General features: G+C 41.8%; 2 protein-coding genes across 2 annotated transcripts in view; one reads left to right on the top strand and one right to left on the bottom strand.

Moving 5' to 3' along the window:
• Window positions 1–207: 207 nt before the first annotated feature.
• Window positions 208–570, top strand: prr15la (proline rich 15 like a; the record flags this gene model as incomplete). The annotated part of the gene is made up of 1 exon (XM_083931206.1): window positions 208–570. The coding sequence occupies one exon, from the start codon at window positions 208–210 to the stop codon at window positions 568–570; it is 363 nt and encodes a 120-aa protein (XP_083787332.1).
• An 11,993-nt stretch (window positions 571–12,563) lies between these two features.
• Window positions 12,564–20,871, bottom strand: part of igf2bp1 (insulin-like growth factor 2 mRNA binding protein 1) — a gene marked incomplete at both ends in the record, with an annotated part of 46,577 nt that continues 38,269 nt past the window's right edge. Inside the window, 11 exons of the mRNA XM_083930515.1 lie at window positions 12,564–12,719; window positions 13,423–13,536; window positions 13,676–13,807; window positions 13,913–13,987; window positions 14,487–14,603; window positions 16,269–16,391; window positions 16,724–16,859; window positions 16,955–17,077; window positions 17,164–17,298; window positions 18,423–18,713; window positions 20,187–20,250. Of these exons, the coding sequence (XP_083786641.1) occupies window positions 12,564–12,719; window positions 13,423–13,536; window positions 13,676–13,807; window positions 13,913–13,987; window positions 14,487–14,603; window positions 16,269–16,391; window positions 16,724–16,859; window positions 16,955–17,077; window positions 17,164–17,298; window positions 18,423–18,713; window positions 20,187–20,250 (1,466 nt within the window). The remainder of the gene's footprint in view (window positions 12,720–13,422; window positions 13,537–13,675; window positions 13,808–13,912; window positions 13,988–14,486; window positions 14,604–16,268; window positions 16,392–16,723; window positions 16,860–16,954; window positions 17,078–17,163; window positions 17,299–18,422; window positions 18,714–20,186; window positions 20,251–20,871) is intronic.

The following is a 20,871-nucleotide window of genomic DNA, read 5'->3' on the forward strand; positions in this document are numbered from 1 at the left end:
GATGCTCACACACACACACACACACACACTATTATAACAAACACATAGAAACTTGTAAAGACTGAGAGACATGTGTGCCTGCATACATGCAGATTACTATTTTTTAATCTATTTCTATTACCCAGATTATATCTTTTTTACTTTAATGTCATTTTTATCCCTTTTCCCCTCTCGTCAGCCCTCCCTCCCTCCTATCATCCCTCCATCATGGCAGAGCCATCTCCAGGCTGGTGGAAGCTGACTTTCCTGAGGAGAAAGAAATCCCAGCCCAAGGTCCTCTATGAAATCCCTGCAGAGTCTGTTTCCAACGCCTCCACTGGCCAGCATGGGTCCGGCACAGCCTCCGGGGCCGTGTCCCACCCAGAGGACGTGGCGCACGACTCTCAGCTGGACGCCCGGCTGGAGAGGATCATGGATAAAACGCCGGCCAGCAAGGGGCGCCACGTCAAGGTGTCTCACTCTGGGAGGTTTAAGGAGAAGAAGAAAGTGCGAGCCACTCTAGCGGAGAACCCAGACATTTTTCCAGGAGGTGAGCCTGCGAGAGACGAGAACCAGAGGGCTGGAAAGTGACAGATGTTTTAAAAAAGAAATAGTAATGCATAGGGAGAGATTAAAATGTCTCTCTCTCCCCTTGTCAGTTGATGGAGCCTAATGTTGGGGAAACTCCTGATATCTTCTCATAATGACACTAAGACAGACTAGAATAAGTGAGATTTAGTCTTTAACTTCAATAGAGAAGTTTGAGGTTTTCCCATTCACTTCAATACGAGAACATTCAGTGGCCACTATAGAGGACTTGCATCCTGAGGCCACGTGATAATAAAACAGTTGGGACAGAACATGGGATGGATCCTACAACCTTTCAAGTATAAGAGCTTCAGTCTTCTCCGTTTAGATGCACCTGTGACCTTTCTGTTATTGGATGGATTACAGGCCAGCCCTGCTGAGGAGGAAAGCGTTGTGGCTGGACCTGTGGACCGACTGTGACTGAACAATGATGAACTACGGATCCAAACTTACGCTTTGGAGGGCTTAGTATAATCAACAAGACACAGAAATAAACATGAAGATGTCAGAATGAAAGGGGGGTTACTTCTCTGGACTCTACATTGGAGATAAATAAGATGCATATATATATATATATATATATATATATATATATATATATATAGTTTTAGTTTCTTTAACCAATCAGATTGGTTGATGATTATATTTGTGATAAGTTTGGGTTGTTTTGGTTTGTTTTTGAACAATCAATGTAAATAAGTGTCCTAAAGTTGTGATAAAGTTGAAGGAAAGTCTTTTTTTGCTGTGTGTCGTTATATCATTGAGCACTTTACCAGCTACTGTTTCAAATTGCTGAGGACTGGAGTTCAAAGCTTTATTTCCTTAAAAAGCCAGATCACCCAGATGACCCTTTGTTTCACTAATCCCTTGTGGAATATTTTCCCTTTTATCTACTGAGATGTTCTCACTGAAAGTTGCACTTGCGATTCGTCTGCTGATGCCAGACTATGAAATTTCAATTCTTTATTGGAGGGAATATAATCCATAGTAACTAGAAAGAAGCTCGGGGAGTTATTGTGACTGACTAGGGCGTTAGCGGCATGGATGGATTACTGAATGACTCTACCTGGCACAGGCCTGGGACCCATAGGTTCAGTGGCCCTGACTCACAAAATGTTGCTGAGAAAAACACAAAGAGTTGCTAAATGACTGACGACAAACACCAAACAATCAAAGACGCACACAGACCGACAAACGGCCCAAATTACTACAAAGGGACTTACAAACGACTGAACCACCACAAAAACATAACAGCATAATGACTTACTTGAAAAAAATAGATGCAAAATAATCACAGAGATGGAAAATGACTAAAAGTAGACTCTTGGAGACTGAGTCGGGATGTGTTGTTCCTATGTAGACATGGTGGGGGGCGCTTTCATATCTGTGCCCAGGGGCCCGTTGTCTCATAATCCGTCCATGTCAACAGGAAGCTCGCAGTAGTTCACCTGTGTTCACTTCACTCTGACATGTTAGCTGTAATACTAAAGCATATGTACATGGTCTACCTTTTTTGACTCAGTGCAGAGTCCATGTCACATAATGTAATCAACATCGAATAAAACATTAAATTGCACCTGAAGCAGAAAAGGTATTTTGGTGTTTCAAAAGTTACAAGTTGTTGCTTTATTAGTGGATCTTTAATGAGCGTTTACTCAAAATGAACTTGTAGCCTGGTTTGGCTGAAATCAGCATATTAACAGTTGTATTTATACATCGTCCACACTAGAAGACAAACACACTGCATGCCCAGAATATCACCATGTTGTCGCCAGTGACAGCCAGCAGAGGGGAGCAGAAATTCAACAGATTTAAACATTTAAACACTCCTCTACTCTGGCTTAGTGTGAAAGTACCTTGTTTTCTGATAGGCGTCAATTGTAGCCGTGTTGATACTCTGTTCTTCTAAATTCTGAAGTGCTCCCACAGTTGATGTTATTGTTTCAGCTTGGTGTGTCAGTGCTCCCAACACTTGGGATATGTATGTAAATTCTTTATTTTTTGTAAAATGATTGCTGTAGGAATAAAAACGCGTCTGGTTTTTAAAGGAGAGCATTTGTTCCTGTAATTGTATTTTAGACTTATATCCATGCTATCACAGCAATGAGAAATCCTTTCAAAAGCAGCATGTTTAGTTCATGAAAGGGTCAAAAACAGTGTGCACAGAGTTGCTGTGGTCACTTCAAACCACAAGAGGGCGTCCTCCCTACATCTAAAAACCTTTACTGTACCGGTCATCACAATGAAAAGCTGTGATACTGTTAGGTGACATTATACAAATCAAAGCTTTGGGGCGTATGGTGAACAATGTCTTATTTAAGGGATATTTAACTATAATATAATCTCGCAAGACGGGCTAGAAAGGAATCCTAGGAAACATTTCAGGATTTGCAAAAAGCGATATGAATTCATGTTCCTGTGTTGAAACAATACATAATGAATAACTATATCAATGCATCTGAATAAAACACAGATCTGGATATGGTTACTTTGACATCTTGCACCTTAAAATTCACCAACATAAATGGAGCACAAATACATTTATACATATTATTCATATATATATATATATATACACACACACAGTATATATATATATATATATATAATTAGATACACATAAGTCGTTGCCTATATCTGTTCATATTAGGGTGACAATCAACCGAAGCAGAAAACTAAAAAATCTGAAATAAAGAGGATGAAACGATTACCTTTTGAATTGTAGGGCTGAGGAAACAACAGTCAGATAAATAAGGGGGGATAATTTAACATATCATGACACAATATGTTTACTTACCCAACACAGGATTCAAGTGAGTGAGTTAGGTGTTGCAACAAGAGATGATTTCATGCGTTGGTGGAATGGTGGAAGTAATCACGGTGAAATGGACCCAAAAGCTCCAAATGCAGCCGTCATACTACTACATATAAATGTTATAATAATAATGTTAATAGCCGTTAGATGACACACACAGTATCAGCTGTGTGTCATTCACCGCACTGCAGTGGACAGACTATTTTATACTTTTCCTTGTATCTTGGTGTCTTTATCTCATGTCTCTTAAAGCGTGTCATTGTTGGTACATATTGACCCAGCACACAGCTTGTTATGACATATTGCATCACAGGAATCAACTTGGCATCATATTGTAATCACAAATGAAAGAATATTTGCTCCAAGTCTAATTGAACGTAGGGGGTTTATATTTAGGAAAGCTTGGTGTCACATTGCTGACAATATTTGTGTCGTCTGCAGAAAGTTATTTAACATAAATGGTCAATACACCACGTTGAGCTTCATGTTAACAATAGGACTAAACAATATATGTTTTGTCCTTTTAGAATTTCACATCCATATATGATTATAGAAGCAATCTGAGAGGATGAAGATAGAAACATGTTCTGTGCCACAGTGCCATCTGGTGGATTCTGATCAAACCCCAGCTGTGTCAGACAGCAGGGCCTGATGCTGACCAACTTCTCACATTTCACTTTGCAAAACACGAAAAATGAACAGCAGCATCTCTGTTTGAACTATTGTATCTCATGAGATGGTTGCACCTGAAGTTATTTGCTGAAAATACCCCAAAAGTATGAAGCGATGTCTGAAGAACACTGAGTACAGGCAGAGCTGTGCACGTGGTCCCTCTGAGGCCAACAGAAAAGCAGCAGGTCCACAGAACGTCCGCCACCTTTAGTGCTCGGACGTTCCTCTGAGAGAACTTCGCTGACACAACTTTGGAGGGTCTCAGACCAGTTACCAGATCCATCTGTACCAAGACGGAAGTCCTGATCCTCATGCGGAGACTATTTGAAGCCATTTCAGGAACTCAGGAATCCAAATCAGGGTCTAAATTCAGTTTCTCAGTCATGTTCTCTCCGTCAGCAGAGCTCAGAAACCTGCTGATGTTACAGTCATAGTTTGCAGCACTGTGTTTGGAGGAAAGCTCCACTGCCCGACCAGACTGAACATGAAGTTGGTTTAAATTTCGTAATAGACTGTATCTAATGTAGTGTCCCTTTATGATCTAAGATTCTATCGTCTTCATCACATTTCGGGCACTATTGGTGATAAACAAAGAAGCTGTTTGGTCCATGAGCCTGCTGTTTTACGACACATCAGGCTGCCTATCCGTCCCCTGCTGCTTAAAGTGGCTTGGTGTTGCTTTGAAGACCAACGAAAGGAAGAGGCCAATCAATAAGTCACTATGGTTGTACATGGTTTTTCCCTGCCTGGACCAGTGTTACTATGGAAGCCGAGAACGTCCACACTTGTTTGGTTTTTTTATGTGGTTTTCTCGAGATCACAAGTTTATTATTTTGTATCCTGAGTTCCTACAAAAAAAAACAACGAAGAAGAAGATTGTCCTCTTATGTGAATCAGAGATCAGGAGTGCTGTGTCGTCCTGCACTGCACTCCGACAATCTCCGGGGTCAAATAAGCCGGCGTAGTGCACCTTTACTACTGACGTTGATGTTAAATGCATTTAAAAGGCCCGATCAAGCTGACGGCGGAAAAATACTTCCTTCTCTTGTTTTCACAAGATATAAAAGCTTGTTCTCTAGAAATAAAGTATCAATTAATGTTAATTAAATATACTAAGTAAAATATATACACTGGAGGTCAAAATTAGAAAACAAAGTATTAAAACTTGATTTATTCTGATATCTGATTCAGGGAACTGTTTAACCCTCTTTGCAGTGTGACAGGGGGCATTGTCTTATATGAAAATTGCAGCTGATTGGGAGACCGCAGTGAATGTGATGCATGTTGCTGAAGGAGGTTCACATAAACATTTGCGTTCACCCTGCCATGCAGCGAAACAAGAGGCCCAACTCCTGCTGCAGAAAACATCCCCCAAACCATGACATGACATTGCTTAAGTTCAATTTATTGAGGTCTGATTGGAAACATTATGTTTGCCGTCGGACTGGGGAACGACTGAACCCAAAGTGTCTAAAGAAGTCACTTAAATTTGGTTTCAGAGTCCAGATCTAGACCCCATAGAGAATCTCTGAACTGTGGAAGAGACTGAAGAAGAACGGCCGCAGATCAAACCAGAGCAGTGGGAGAAACTAGTGATGTCCTGTGGGCGCAGATGTGTTGAAGTCATTCAAAGAGAGGACCTCTTCACTTCCTGTTCATTTTTAATCCTATAGCCCGAAGAAAAAAGCTTTTCTTCTGGCCTTGGTTATTTAAAAAAACATGCTAGTACAGCAGCGGCCACAGCAGATATTCTATCAAATTCTGAACAATATAAAATAACAATATTTCAGAATAAATCAAGTATTAATAATTTGACCTATAATTGTGATCCCCAGTGTATATAAAATATTTGGTTTCTTACTGTAATATATTTAACTTGGTTTATTTTTGTAAATTATTATTTATTTTGATTTTTACTCCAAAGTATTTTATTCTATGTCTTCTATATGAATCGTTTCTGGAGCTGGACTGAAGATAATTTCACTGCACATTGTGCTGTGCACGACTGTGGACGTGACAAATACATGTAGGTTTGATTTTACAATTGACTTGTGATCTCAGCATTTAACAATTGCAAGGATAGCTGTTCTCAACTTCCGTATGTAACACATTAACACTATAAAAGTGCATTCTTATACAAACTGTGTTAAAGCTGTACATCGTGGCTCTTCTGGCCCTGAAGTGGTGTTTAACCCTGCTTGTTATCCATGATCCAGTTAGTCATTGCTTCCGGGTCAGGGCCCCTACAACCATGACACAGCTCTTTCCATTGTCACTTGACTTCCACTTGTTATCATCATAGATTCTCATGAAAAAAAATAAGCACACACAAATAGCACGAGGAGGCCAGAGGGTCCGTTTTCTCATCTTTTAATAACACATTCATATCTATGCTCTGTTTTGTTTACAAGGAGTTTAAAACAAGTGTTGATGAGGACTAAAGGAATCAGGCAGGCAGAGGGTGAAAGTCCATATACTGTAAAGACCAAAGGCGCCATCTGGTGGAAGGAGGAGACTGGGCCCTTCGAGGGTCTCGTCATGGCTGCATCCTCAAAGCACATGAAGGCCTACATTAGCGGTTTGGAGGCTGAGCCCAGATCAGATTATCTCAGAGCAGCACGAGGAGGGGCCTGCCTCCCTCCTTCCACCTGCAGCTACACAGTCAGCTAAACAACAGGTCCTTTTGCTTTTTCAAACGACTCGTTAGAAGGAAAATAGATCATTGATCAGTGTAGAAGGTCCTCGCAGGGCGCTCTAACTCATGTAGGCTTTTCACAAAGAAAAAGAAAATACTAAATGCACCCAAACACAAGAGATACAATCTGCTGTCATGGAAAAAATCAACCAAAATAAAGAAGAATATTGTGAAGTTAAGAAAGCGTAAGTTAAATGAAATGGAAAGAAAATGCAAATTGGGTAAAAAAAAAAAAAAGAAAATCTCATTTATGTTGGGTTTTTTTTTTTTAAAGGAAATTAAAAACAGGTGGCGTGTTTTTATTATTCCATTTAATAATCCTTTAAAAATCAACTAAGAATGGAGAAAGAAAAGAAATTCATCTTTGGAAGAAGTAAAAGTTTTTTTCCTTTAATAGACTATTCACTACAGTATATGGAGATGCCGCTACCCAGTTATTCATTTACCTATATTTCTTTCGAGCAACTTTTTAATTTTTTTTTGTATTTTTGTGTCCTTTTTCAAGAAAAAAAAAAAAATTACCATTTACCTATTTTTCCCAAGAGGTAGATCAACAAAACAATTACATGGTTACAGGTGTGGTGCCCCTTGATTCAGGGGGTGAACTCACAGGGAGGGGGTGGAGCAGCAGGGCAGAGCTGAAGGAGGAAACTGTGTGTGTGTGTGTGTGGGGGGGGGGGGGTTCAGTTATGATCGGGCCACATGTGAACCAATCACAACCCAGCTGCCCACACCGCCCCTACCCACGAGTCCATAATGGGGGGGTTTTGTCTTTTTTTGTCTTTTTCTCATTTACTCATTTATTTTTACAGTCCTCTAAGCTGGAGAGGGACGATTTCAAAAACCGAAAAATAAATTAAAGTCGAAGAGTGAAGAAAAAAAACTTGCGTCTGCATGTCTGTCCGACTGACTGTTTGCTCTTGTCTGTTTGTGATAAAAGAAAAGAAAAGAAACAATCTTCTAGCTGAGTTTGCTTATGTTTTGAGGTAGCGTTCCTAGTTATGTGTCAAGAGGTTTGTTTGTTTCGTCTCGATGGCGTGTCCCTCTGCGTTTTCCTTCAAATTCGTCTCAAAACTCAAAAGGTGACAATACGTCAGTGTTTGTTGCCCAATGACAAAAAGTCAGTTATTGCAGATTTAAAGCTTCGTTAGACCTCAAGGGAACTCGATGTTTTTTGGTGAGAAACACAGAACTTTCTCCACATGGTACCTTTGATTGTAAATTGTTTAGGTCATCTACGCAAAGTATAATATCAACTAAGGCAGATTTTTGGAGAATGGGCGGCCTGCGGGGGCCCGAACAGCAAATGTATGCCCAGGGGCCCCTGACAGGTTTGTCCGGCTATGTTCACTGTGAAGCAAGTTGATCTTCATATTATAGTGAAATGAGTGGATTCACAAATATAAATCTGGGGCTATTTTTGGACATATTGTATATTTGAGTAAATGGTCAACAGTAATAATACATAAATGGGATACAACATGCACTGGTATGGTCCTTTAAACAGTCTGGGACTAAAACAAAATTATGATGCTTCAATTGTAGTGTGGCACCTCACACTGCAAACTCTGTTCCAGCTGATACAACTTATCAATATATTATAATACATATAATATATATCACTCAACTTGCATAAAAAGGACAGAGGGTTCAGAAATGATCCAGATGGGATTTTGGTGTAATGCTTTCTGTCCCAGTCTTAGATGTGTGCGGGCTGTTCTTACTGCACAGAGCAAAGTGGTACTGTAGGTAGCACGGTGTGTGTCTCACTTTCCTCTCGTGTGTGGAGACACAGCAACCCTAAAATGTCTCTACTGTACATACAAAAACAAGATGAGAAGAGGTCAGGTCCATCCACGATCAGATATCACCTTCATCTTCACTCTGAAATACTCCTGTAGTTATCTTAAGACCTTTTCTCTGAGTTTAGTATTTCAGTTATAAATGGCTCTATACTGCATGTTGGACTGAGCCCTTCCTGTGTGTTTGGCACAGTTACCGTCATGTACGGAGCTACATGTTAGTACTTTGTCAGATTTAGTAGCTGTTTTGTTATATTCGTGAATTTCAAAAACAAATGAACATCCGATCAAATTCAACTATTTTCATTTTTTCAAAAAGAAAAGTCAGAACGTTGATAGTAAAAACAAAAAAAAAGGTGGTTCAAAAAAAAAAATCAAAAATCGAAAGGTCTTGAACAGAAGTGAGCAAAACGAACACTATGGAGACCAGCGCAAGAGAGGGCGAGGGACCCTGACGTTCCCGCCCGCTCCAAAAATGAAATGATTTTTTTTGTTTTTAAATAAAAAAGGAAATAAAAACATCTCACTCTTTTCCCGGAGTGCAGAAGGGACACACACTGAAGGACAGAGGGCGGGGGGACAATAAGAAAGGAGACAACTCCCTCTTTCTGCCTCCCCCTCCTCCTATCCTTCCTTCTCCTCCCTTCACTCTCCACCTGTTTCCTCGAAATCAGGTGTCACGGGAGGTTCTCAGTCGTTTTTTTCATAGTTTGACGTTGTCGACATATTTCATCAATTAGTGCAACAGTACGTCCCCAGATGTCACGTCCAAATAAAGCTTGCTGTATTGTCAAAACTAAATCAAAAATAACCAATCAAATGGCTGCAGGCTGAATAATGAATGTCTTGGTGGTTGTGAACAGAGCTCTATGGTTTGGAAAGAGGTGGAAACTTGGCACGGGACAACATGTTGAAGTGTGAAGTTACCACCTCTGGACAAAAATGGAAGCATAGACACGATAGAATAGACTTGTCCCTGTGTGACGGTGAGCTGCTGGGGAGCCGATGAAATGTGAGTGCAGGTAAGACATGAAAAAGATTATCTGGCAGTGTCCTTCAGTGACAATCTTTCCTCTCTCAACGGCTTTTCCCATTCTGATTTTTTATGCTTTTTTCTCCAAAAATACAAAAGTATCGCGATCACCTTTTTTTTGTTAACATCTTATATACAGGTTTGAATCTATTATCAGCTGTTTAATGTTGTTTTGAAACTCTCCTGCATTTCTTCTTCTGCTCCCATTTTTTTCAAAGGATCTCTCTCCTCGGTCGGTTGAACACAGACAGAGGGCCATAGGTTCTCGTCCTACTTTTTTCTGCTTTTTTTTTTTTTAAAGTTTCACCCAACCACATCCCCTGACAGAAATGAACATTTAAAACCAGTGAACATACACACACACACACACACACACACACACGCACAAACACACACACACACACACACACGTAGCCAACAGGGAGCATCTGAGGTGTCAGGTAATAAATATTCACATTCAGAGAAGTCAGAGCTAGTTCAAGAGTGTGTGTGAGTGTGTGTGGTTGTGTGTGTGTGTGTGTGTGTGTGCGGGTGTGTGTGTGTGTGTGTGTAGCTAGAATGCCCTCCGCTTTCTCCACATACAGTCACGCTGTAGATTGACCTCAACTACTCTGATATGGTCACTCTTACATGTCTGTTTGTGAGTGAGAAACCCAACCTCTGGAACCCTTTTAAAGCCCTCACGTAATGTTTGGCGCTTTGTGATGATGTCATCACAATAAGGCAGGAGATGGAGGTCCTTCAGGGCACAGGGCGGGCCAGGAGCCAGTCGCTGTGACACACAGCAACCTTGCCTCCACTGATGACATGAGCTGACTGAAAAGAGCGTCCAGTGGCTTCTTCGCTCACCGCGTGCACTTTAGGACCCCCTCTCCAGTTAACACCACTCCCCATTGGCCAATATATCAGACAACAGCTGCTCCAATCACACTTCAGGACGACAGAAGGCATGTTTCCTCACCTAAAAGAGGCAAAATGGCACTGGACCCATTTCCTCTTTAGTAGCAGCTCATCCCTCTGCTTTGAAACAACTCACAGCCTCCTCGTCATCCTGAGCTCATTCAACCATCATCACACAAAAAAACAGAAAAAAATAACCAAAGCAACAAGACAATACCTAAAAAAAAATACTTTTTTCTTTAAAAAAATAAAAAATATTCAGGACTATCAGCTCTTTCTTTTTTTTTCTTCTTATATAAAACACCAGCAAGCAAAAAAAAAGTTAGGAATACTGAGGTAACTTTACCCTGAGGTAGGTTTTTTCTTTTTCATTTCTTCTCTAATCTGTTCTAATCTTGGCAAAGAGCGTCCAGGCGTAGACCCCGCCCCTCATTATCATACGCAGGCAGGGTCTGGAGGCTCCGCCCACAGGCCTTTGGCAGACTGGGAGAGAGAACGAGGAAGCCACCCCCCTTCATCTGATTTTACCTTCTCTGAACTCAAGGCATGGAGCTTTGGAAGACTGTGCTTTTTTGGTTCCCGCGCTCGGCCAAGGCCAGTCTTTAACATTCTTTATTGATATGAGCATTAGAGGCCATTTCTGTCCAAATGAGCAGAGATGACTTCAATGTAGGGATGGTCTAAAGGACCACAGCTTCTCTGAGGAGAAAGACTGGCCTTGAGTGTTAGTGCTGGAAGAAGGCAATGAGCAGAAAGTCTCAGACACACCTTGTCTGTCTGTCATTGCAGAACTTATTCATGCACCTAACTCGCTGCCTTCAATACATTCACCGGAGGGGCCGGGCTAACTCACATATCATATATATATAATATATATAAAATATGCCGTTTAAGGTGCGGGCCGCTAGCCAGCTAGCATAGCTGCTGACTGTTGTTTCTAATGGTTTCACGTGTGTGAGCTGAGCCTCTGCAATAGAACTGCAGGACCAGCTGCGACCTCTGCACCCCTTACTGTCTCTTGCTGCGCCTTCCACCACACGGCTAAACGTGGAAGGGCCTTAGTGCTTCCCCAGCCCCCAGCCTTGCTGTAGGCTACATTATGCTACATATCATAGACAAGGGACTGGGAAATATACAGAAGAGCCCTTTAAAAAAAAAAAGGCAAGGCGGCCAGACACAGCATTTCCTAACATTTACATGAAGATTATATATTTACAACCTCATATCATCTCCTTTTTTCATTTTTTTTCTTCTAAACTCTCCGCTATTCAGAGAGGTTTTTAAAGAGCAGTGTTAACATCTGCGGCCCCTCTGCTAGACTTTCATTGGCTCAGAGGTTAGGGCTGGGTGGGGCTAATGCCTGACCCGTGACCTACCCCAGGTGCCGCTGCGGCAGTTTCCCTGCTCCCTCTCCCGGCTCTGCCTCACTGCATTCTATCAATAATAGCTCTGAATAAAACATTTCTATACATATATCTCTATGTTTAAAAAAAACCAACCTTAAAATATAGGACTGAGTGCAGATGGTGGGAGAGGTCTGTTGGGGCTGATAGAGAAACAGACGGGCCCCGCTAGTGTGTCTCTGCAAGACATGTGAACCATGTGACACGTGGAAACAACAGCAGAGAGGCTCCATCCTTTCAGGAGAATAAAGGCAGCCATGTTGTTTCAACCTGTCTGAAGTTGCAGCCCTACACACTAGGAGGACACCGGCCTTCCCCCTCTCCACCCCTGCTTTCCTTCATCCCTCCATCCTCAATTAGTCTCTCTTTTCTGGCCTGGCATCTGGTTTCTGTTCTCGCGTTTTATCTTAATCCTCTTTTTTTTATTCATTTCATGTTTTGATTTTACTCATCTTCTCTATTCCTCTCTTAACGCCAATCGTTCTCTCTGGCTATCGGGCATTATCCCTCCCTCTTTATATCTCTCCCTGTCTATCGCTGGGTCCGTGTGTCGCTCTCCTATATCTTTCTGTCCGTCTGTCTATCCGTCCGTGCATGTGTCTGTCTGTCCGTCAGGCGGTGGGGGTGGGGGGTGGCGGTGGGGTGGGGCACAGCATGTGAGAAGGGTGTGGGACCCTCACTTCCTGCGCGGCTGGTGTTCTTGAGTCAGTCCCTGTGTAGGGCTGCCCATCTCTGTGAAGCCCTGGGGGTTAGGGCTCGGGCCTGAGCCCATCCCACCTTTCTGTGGCTGTTTGACCTGGGTCAGGATGTCCCGGATCTTCCTCTGAGCCAACTGGAGGACAGAGGACAGACGAGAATGGTTTGTGTCAAACAGAAAGTTGCACTAGTCAGGATCAGGGGTAAACATAGCTGTTGTCTATACCAGCATCAAACTACAGAGAGAAAGATGGTGACTAGCTGGTGAACATAGTGCAGCATTTAGCAGCTAAAGAGAGAATACACATTTTTCTCAGGAGGAGAAACAGGACTCCAAATAAATGCTGATGTCAAGTACAAGTAAAGTTGACAGGAAGATATAATTGAGCAGGGGGCGCTACAGGAAACATCATTTTAACAGGAGGAAAACACTATTGGACCTTGGAACAGTCTTCAACACAACACCTGTTCTGAGAGAACAAGGCCTTACAGGCCGAACGTCAGCTACATCAACAACAAATTTGCAACGACACATCGAATTGGAGTATCCGACGAGCCTCAAAGCAGAAAATAACTGAAGAACTGAATGTGAACTAGGTATTTTTTTTGCAATGTGAACTTAGTTCAAAACTCTAAATTATGAGAGGGAACTAGTTCTAATCTTTGTGAAGTGAACTTTGAGCTAGCTCTTGGTAAGTGCCTGACTGCAGTGATTAAACATTAACACTAGCTACATGTCAACTGCCAATATGTCAAACATGCACGGGTTGTTTTCTGTGAGGAACACTAAAGTTACATGCTCTTCAACTGACAAAGTTATGTAAAAACTTAATGAGTACCTGGCTGGCATAGAAATGTCCATTGATCTTCACAATGACCTGGTCATTCTCATCAGGTGTCTGTTCCCTGGGGACCACCACCTCCGCTGCGGTCAGGTTCTGCAGCTCGTTCACCTGGAGACACATGGTCTTGGTTACTTTAAGAGGAAGTAGGACATTGCAGGTTTGACAGGAGAAAATGGGAGTTAGTTTACAAGGGGTTAAAGACACGCTATGCATGTAGGGACCGAAGCGTTAGGTGCAGGTGGCTTACCGTCTTTCCTCCTTTGCCAATGACCCTTCCTGCAGCAGCTGCGGCCATCTTGATGTGAGTCTCCAGTTTGACCTCCTCCTTCGGCCCGAAGAAGTTCTCCTCCTTCAGTTTGCCATAGATTCTTCCCTGAGCCTGCAGGTTGGAGACAATCCATTTTAATATTTTAATATTGTAAAAGCAGACTGTCAGCCCTAGAAAGATACTATGTTAAATATGATAATAGCGCCCTATTGGTACCTTAAACTGAGCCTCAGGGGGTCCTGTCACAACCACCATCCTCATCTTTGAGTCTGGAGCTTCAGCTGGGGCGATCTGGAGGAGAGGAGAAACACATCACTGACTATCAAGGTTTGAGAAAAACAAGAAATATGATTGGGTTTTTCATAATAAGGGTAGTCTAATAAAACAATTAGAAATCCAATGTAATATTGATGAACTAATCCTCCTTAACACCACATTTAGAGACCTGATACAAAATGTATTTATAAATTCTAGCTCCTTCCTTTAGTAAAAGATTAATGTTATTTCTAACAGCTAATTTAAATATACATTAAATGGTTTGTTCTTGTGCAGAGGAGGTCTCACTAGATGTTCAGCCAAGTAGTGTCCACTCAGCTTCGCCACTCGCTTTGTTCCAGTGTAGTCATTATGTAATTACAAAGCACTCCCTGTTAGAGTGACCTTAATGACTATACAACTTCTCCCACCTAGATTTGAGCAGTGGGATACATTAGTGAGAGTCCTCGTGTAACAGTACTGTATTATGTTTTCCTGTGCAACAAGTGGCATCATGTGAGCTCGTCTTACAGACCTTGATGGAGGCCCCAGCAAAGCGGCTCAGCTGTTTGATGTGTTGTCCTTTCTTGCCAATGATGGCTCCCACTGCCTGTGCTGGGATGTACACATGGACTGTCTCCTGCTCCGGAGCCTGAAAACACAAAGCCAACGTGGCATTACATAAACTGACTGTCTATCATGGAACTCATACAGTATATTGTTGTGGATTTTAACTCATATTGGTCTCCGGTCAAAAAAGTGTTTCACTTCTTCACTGAGATGTTTGAGCGTCACTGCAGGTCACAAACACTGGGAATGGACTTTTCAGTGAATCTTGTGTCCAGCAGTAAAACTTTACACCTAAACAATATTTGCATATTGATAGATTCTGGATTTTTCAATGGGGATGGAGTAAATGTAATTTTAAGAATCTTAAACTAACAAATTTGAAATCACACATCCGTAATGAAGAACTGTGACAAGAACACCATCTGGAATGTGAATGTGAAAAGGAAAATCAATCTGAAACAAGTGTTTCTTTTTTTATATGAATTAACAAATGGTTAAGTTTAAACATTCACTGCGTTTGGCCCTCAGACTGCGGAGCGCTGGTACATTACGGTATTAATGGTCCCGTTTGTGGCAGAGTAAACGCTGGTGCTTAGAGTGACCATTTCCAAATGCACCCTAAATGACAGAACACTCAACATATACAAATATGGACATTTTTTGTTTTTCCTCTATTGCATTTGTCTCTAGATGTGCACATATGTACAAACAGTAACAAAGCAATAACATACCATCATTGTCACATTTTAACTAAATGCAAGAATTGATTTTATTTTTGCAAGTTTAATTCATTTTCATTATGTAGGGCTTTTGTTTATATGTTTAAATTGTGCTAATCCTAAACCTTTCTGCAAATACATGAAGAGATTATGGAGCTGCAGCACCAGAGTAGCTTCAAGTGGTTTCATTTGAATTTAATTTATTTATTTGTGCAAAATAAACAAGATTAAAAAAGCAAGAAATTACAAATGTACATACAAAAAATGCAAGTGGAGCAAAAGAAACCCCTGAGAGCTCGTAAGAGTTGCCCACCTAACGTTAAAATAATGAAAAAATAAAAAACTAAGAAAGCAAATTACAAGCAGATTAAAATTGTCTAAAGAATCTAAAAGAAGGAAGAAGAAAGTTATTTACAAACAAAAGACAAATTACAAGGGATTAGAGGTGAGTGTCTGTGGAGCGATACAGGAAAACTATTCCAAATGACTGGACCTCTGTGGCTAATTGAAAACTGGCCAAGACTAGTTCTGCAAGACTGACTATGAAGAAGATCTACCGATCAGGTCTGATAGGTGGATCTGAGACCTATAGTTACAAACAAGCCACTGGAAGAGGAAGGGAGTAGATTGTTAAGACACTGAAATACAAAAGTCAATGTGCATTCTGCAAAATATATTTTGCTTTGACGGCTTTAAAAGGAACAAAGTCCTGGAACTCTTTGCCTGATCACTCGGAATCATGTTTAATTAAAATAAACCATGAATAAATCAATTCAGAATAAGGAAACCGGTGCAAACTCACTAAATAAAACTGGGATGTACAAGGTTGTTTTAGTATCTGTTCACGGAACTAGAAAGTGCCCACCACAATCTTCTAACCCCACGGTACTCGTCTCTCTTTGTGTACCAGAAGCTTTTTAAAGATTACTTCTAAAGCAATCAGCAAACATGGAGTTATGAGGTTATGAGGAGAACAAAAGCAATGCATTAAAGAAGGTGGTAGAGGAATGCAGAAGAGGTATTCTTACCCCGAAGCAACCGTAGGGGGCACTGCCAGACGCGTTTCCAGGCGGGGGTGGAGGCATATTGGAGGACGAAGGGAAGAGGCCCAGAGAACCCAGGTGGAGCCCCGGGAGCAGGTGGGTCTGTTGCTAAAGAGAACAAGACTGCAGGTTACAAACCATGTGGAGCTTTACAAGTGTGAAGATCTGATGCTTTACATCTTCATACCATCATAGCATGAAGCCCCAATGTGTGAATACATTAAGTGTGTGCGTGTCTGTGTGTGTGCGTGTCTGTGCGTATGCGTGTCCGTGCGTATGCGTGTCCGTGCGTATGCGTGTCCGTGCGTATGCGTGTGTGTGCGTGTGCGTGTCTGTGCGTGTGCGTGTATGTGCGTGTGCGTGTCTGTGCGTGTCTGTGCGTGTACGTGTCTGTGCGTGTGCATGTCTGTGCCTGTGCGTGTGTGTGTGTGCAGACTCACATTCATAGCGGCAATGTCATTTTCGTAGGCCTCTCTGACCTTCTTCATGACCTCCTTCTCGGCGTGACAGCAGCAGTCAATAGAACCTTTCACTGTGATGGTTCTCTCTGGGTTGTACAGTGTCAGGTCCTGAAGACTGCACACATTACAAGGGTTATTTTAATGATCAGCTGCAGGAAAGTGGGTTTGTGTGTGTGTGTATGTGTGTGTTATGTATGTATTGAGTCTTACGGGGAGATGGTGATCTTGGTGTCTGTGTCCTGTTCTACTTTCTTCAGGTTGCGTCCCTCTTTGCCGATAAGGCGTCCCACAAAGTTGTTGTGAGCCAGAATCTTAAGAGGGACCTCGTCAGCACTGCAAACATAAACCACCGGTCATATTTGATCTCTTTGCCTATCTATCCTCAAAGCTGATGCTGATTATATGGACATGTTGATTACGTCTTGGTGTCTTTAGCCTCCTGTTGCATGATGTCCAGGATCATGCGGCAGGCAGCTGAGCAGCCGTCAGGGGTCGAGTGGATGCTGATCGGTTTCTCAGCGGCGCCTGCGTTCTCCTTGCGGTGCACATCAATCCTGCAGTGACAGGAAAACATCATGATAGCTTTATTAGGGTCATTACATCCAGTACTTCCTTACAGAGTAACATTTCACTATACTATACATATTCATCTGCAAATCAAGCGACTACCATCATCAGTTATGAAAGCATTTGAATATGCATGGATGCACATCACAGCAGTGACTCTTTCCAAATGCATTTCTCTCATCCCTCAGAATGAAAGGTTACTGTATGAAATACTTCCTGCTTACAAAATTGAGCCTTGAGGGAGCTGATGAATCCATTACTTGGTGGAGTTAAAATGGCCAAATTTAGATTAATTGAATTAGCATTTAGGAAAATTGCTGTAGATTAAGCCATGAATGAATAGGGATGCTTCAGTAGCCCTCTGTAAAATTTGTCAGCACTAATTTCTGCCTGCATGTATTCATGATGGAGCAGGGTCAACTGAGACAAGGGCCGAGATTAACAAAGATAAAAAAATGCTTTTCTGCTAGACAGTCTTCAAGGAACTGTACCCAACATTCAGAACATTAATGTAGCAGCAAGCAGATAGCTATGTAAGTATATAGTGGTCCAATGGCGTCCTGAGCAGAAAATAAAGTCACTCTCCCCCTGTGTTGTAATCCCAGTGTTTGTTTTTTGTTTTGATAGCTGTGTGGTAGCCCACTTTTTTAAGTATTTCGATTACAGCCCCTTAAAGAGTCCATGAAGAGTCCTGTATTTATCAATGCAGCAGAAACCACGGTCCTCAATGTCAATGTCACGCTTCCTTGTAACAGTGAAAATGATGTTTCTGTCAGAACGTCTTATGTCTGCAGTAACAAGAAGCTTTGATCGCTCCTACACCTCCTCATCACTAAAGATTTTATTTTGAAAACACTTGTGTCCCCCTGGATGCCACCATAATAATAAAAGGTAAAAGCTCTTTTATCTTATGCATTTATTATTGGTTTATTTCAAAGTATAGCGGATCTGTTTGACAGATATGTTCACGTTGTTACATAACACATAAAACACCTCTAACAGACACAAAGAAGAAGGTTCCATGTTGTTCTGTTTCTCTCCAACAGGAAAACATAGTGGACAGTCCTACAGGATCGACTTAAACACATGTACAGATAAAGTGTCCACTCACTTGCTCTGCGTCTGCTTGGTGATGTTGCGAATGGTGGCTCCCTCCTTGCCGATGATGGCCCCGACGTACTGTGTGGGTACCAGCAGTCTCAGAGGGATGTCGGCGTGCGGAGGTTTCGGGGGCATCCCGGAGCTCGGGGACCCACCGCGAGGCCCACCTCGGGACCCATAACCACGCCGACCATTATCGGGTCCTCTCTGTCCTCCTTCCAGCTCGGAGTTCTCATCGGGGATGTAGGAGACGCGCAGGGCGTTGTTCTCAAATTGGTATCCATTCAGTTTCTGGATGGCTCTGAGAGGACACAGCACATGAGCACGTTGGCACACCAGCAGGGACGGCACACATATTTTTTGTTCTGGTATAACAATAGTAATGATGTGGCAATGATTGTTATCAAAATAACAGTAAACCTGGGGCACATACAAATGGAAGTGAAATTAAATGGATATATAAATGTGAATTATTATATCCTCTTTACATATCTGAACGTTAAGATTTTTGAGAAGAACACACATCGTTTCTTCTTATGACTGAGATATTTAGAGCATTTACTTAGGCGTAGATGTACGTGTATGCTACGTTATACTTCTACTGAACTGCTGTAGTAACCAGGAACAAGCAAATATTATTAGAACAAACATATACTCAGCTACTTAAATACAATGCATTGATATAGATTAAACTAAAATGCTGCTTACATGTATAAGTAATAATACAATATTCCAATACAACCATTCAGTTCCTAAGTAGTAATTTTACTTGATTGTGTTAATGTTAATGTGTTAAAGTGAGAGTATTGACAACACGGTCACAGATGTTAGAATACAAAGAATACACAAAAAAAGCCATTCAACAACAAAAACATGAAATCTAACAACACCTCCCCACAATTAAAGAGATCAAAAACAGCTACAGCTATAATGTCAAGGGCATTGCACAATGTGTTATAACTCTGTGACCCTGGTCCATAGAAAAGTCCTACACTGACTTCTCTAACCTCCTCTCATATTTACAGACATCATGTGTAGCAGCTCTTCCAAAACATGGCACCAGTGTAAAAAAGTAACTTCTGGCCTCGTTATTCACACAGGACACTTTACATAAAGGGTGTCAAAGTGATCCAGTAAAGGGTCGTGTGGCTGCAGGTTTTCATTCCAACCAATCAAAAACACACCTGGTCCAACAAATCAACTGTGTGAAGACAGTTCAGGTGATGGAGTGAGTCGAATCAGGTGTGTTCTTGCTTGGTTGGAAGGAAAACCTGCAGCCACACGGCCCTTTACTGGATCACTTTGACACCCATGCTTTACATGAACACACACTGGCCCTGATATTATGGTTGCGCTGATTATGGACCACTGCTATCTGAGAACACAAATACTGAGGAGCATTGAAAATACTGAAAGAGATTGCAATACTATTATAAAGACATTAACTTGAGTTTAAAGTTGCATTTCCTTTAAATGACCACTAGATGTCAAAAGTGGAGTCACACAAGGATCAACTTGATTAAAATCTCAATATGGTTTTTGGAAACTTAATTAAAGTCAATTAAAATAATTACAATTCATTGTCATCCGTTTTATTCAAATGGACTTCAAACAATAAAGGCAGCTACCATTTAATAAATACACGAATGATAGACAGAGGCAAGCTATTCTATAAAATGTCTGAAAAGGACCAAGAGCCTGCAGAATAAGAACTATGGAGAACTTTCAGAGCGAAGAGAGTAAAAGAACGAAAGAAAGAGAGCGGAGAACTTACTGCCTGGCGTGCTCCCGGGATGCATATGTGACATTAACCACGGCAGTCTCACTCTCTGTGTTCACTGAGAGAAAGAGAGAAGAGAGTCTTAAATACAGCGTGTGTTGCTTTATTAACAGTTGCTCTGGCGTCTTTGGGAGAACTTAGAAAAACCCCTTTAGTTTCAAATTTAAACCACAGTCAGTAATCAGGAAAAGGAGGAAATCAATGCTTAGATGCATCGCAGCGCTCTCTTGAAAGATTATGTCTCGATGCGGGAAAGTCGGAAATTTAAGGACACCTTGGTGTCATGGTCTGATGCATTTAAGTCAGCATACTGATGAATTAATTTTTGTTGGTTCTTTTTTTATTACTGACATTAGTGGTTAGCACTGTCGCCTCACAGCGAGAAGGTTACAGGTTCGCATCCCGGCCTGGGCCTTTCTGTGTGGAGTTTGCATGTTCTCCCCGTGTCTGCGTGGGTTTTCTCCGGGTTCTCCGGTTTCCTCCCACAATCCAAAGACATGCACGTGTTCGGTTCATTGATGACTCTGAAAATTGCCCTTAGGTGTGAATGGTTGTCTGTCTCTGTTCGTCTCTATGTGCCCTGTGATAGACTGGCGTCCTGTCCAGGGTGTTCCCCCGCTCACGCCCGATGTCAGCTGGGATCGGCTCCAGCCCCCCCGACCCCGGGATAAGCGGTTGA

This window comes from Echiichthys vipera, assembly GCF_963691815.1.
Source record: "Echiichthys vipera genome assembly, chromosome: 17".
NCBI lineage: Eukaryota > Metazoa > Chordata > Actinopteri > Perciformes > Trachinidae > Echiichthys > Echiichthys vipera.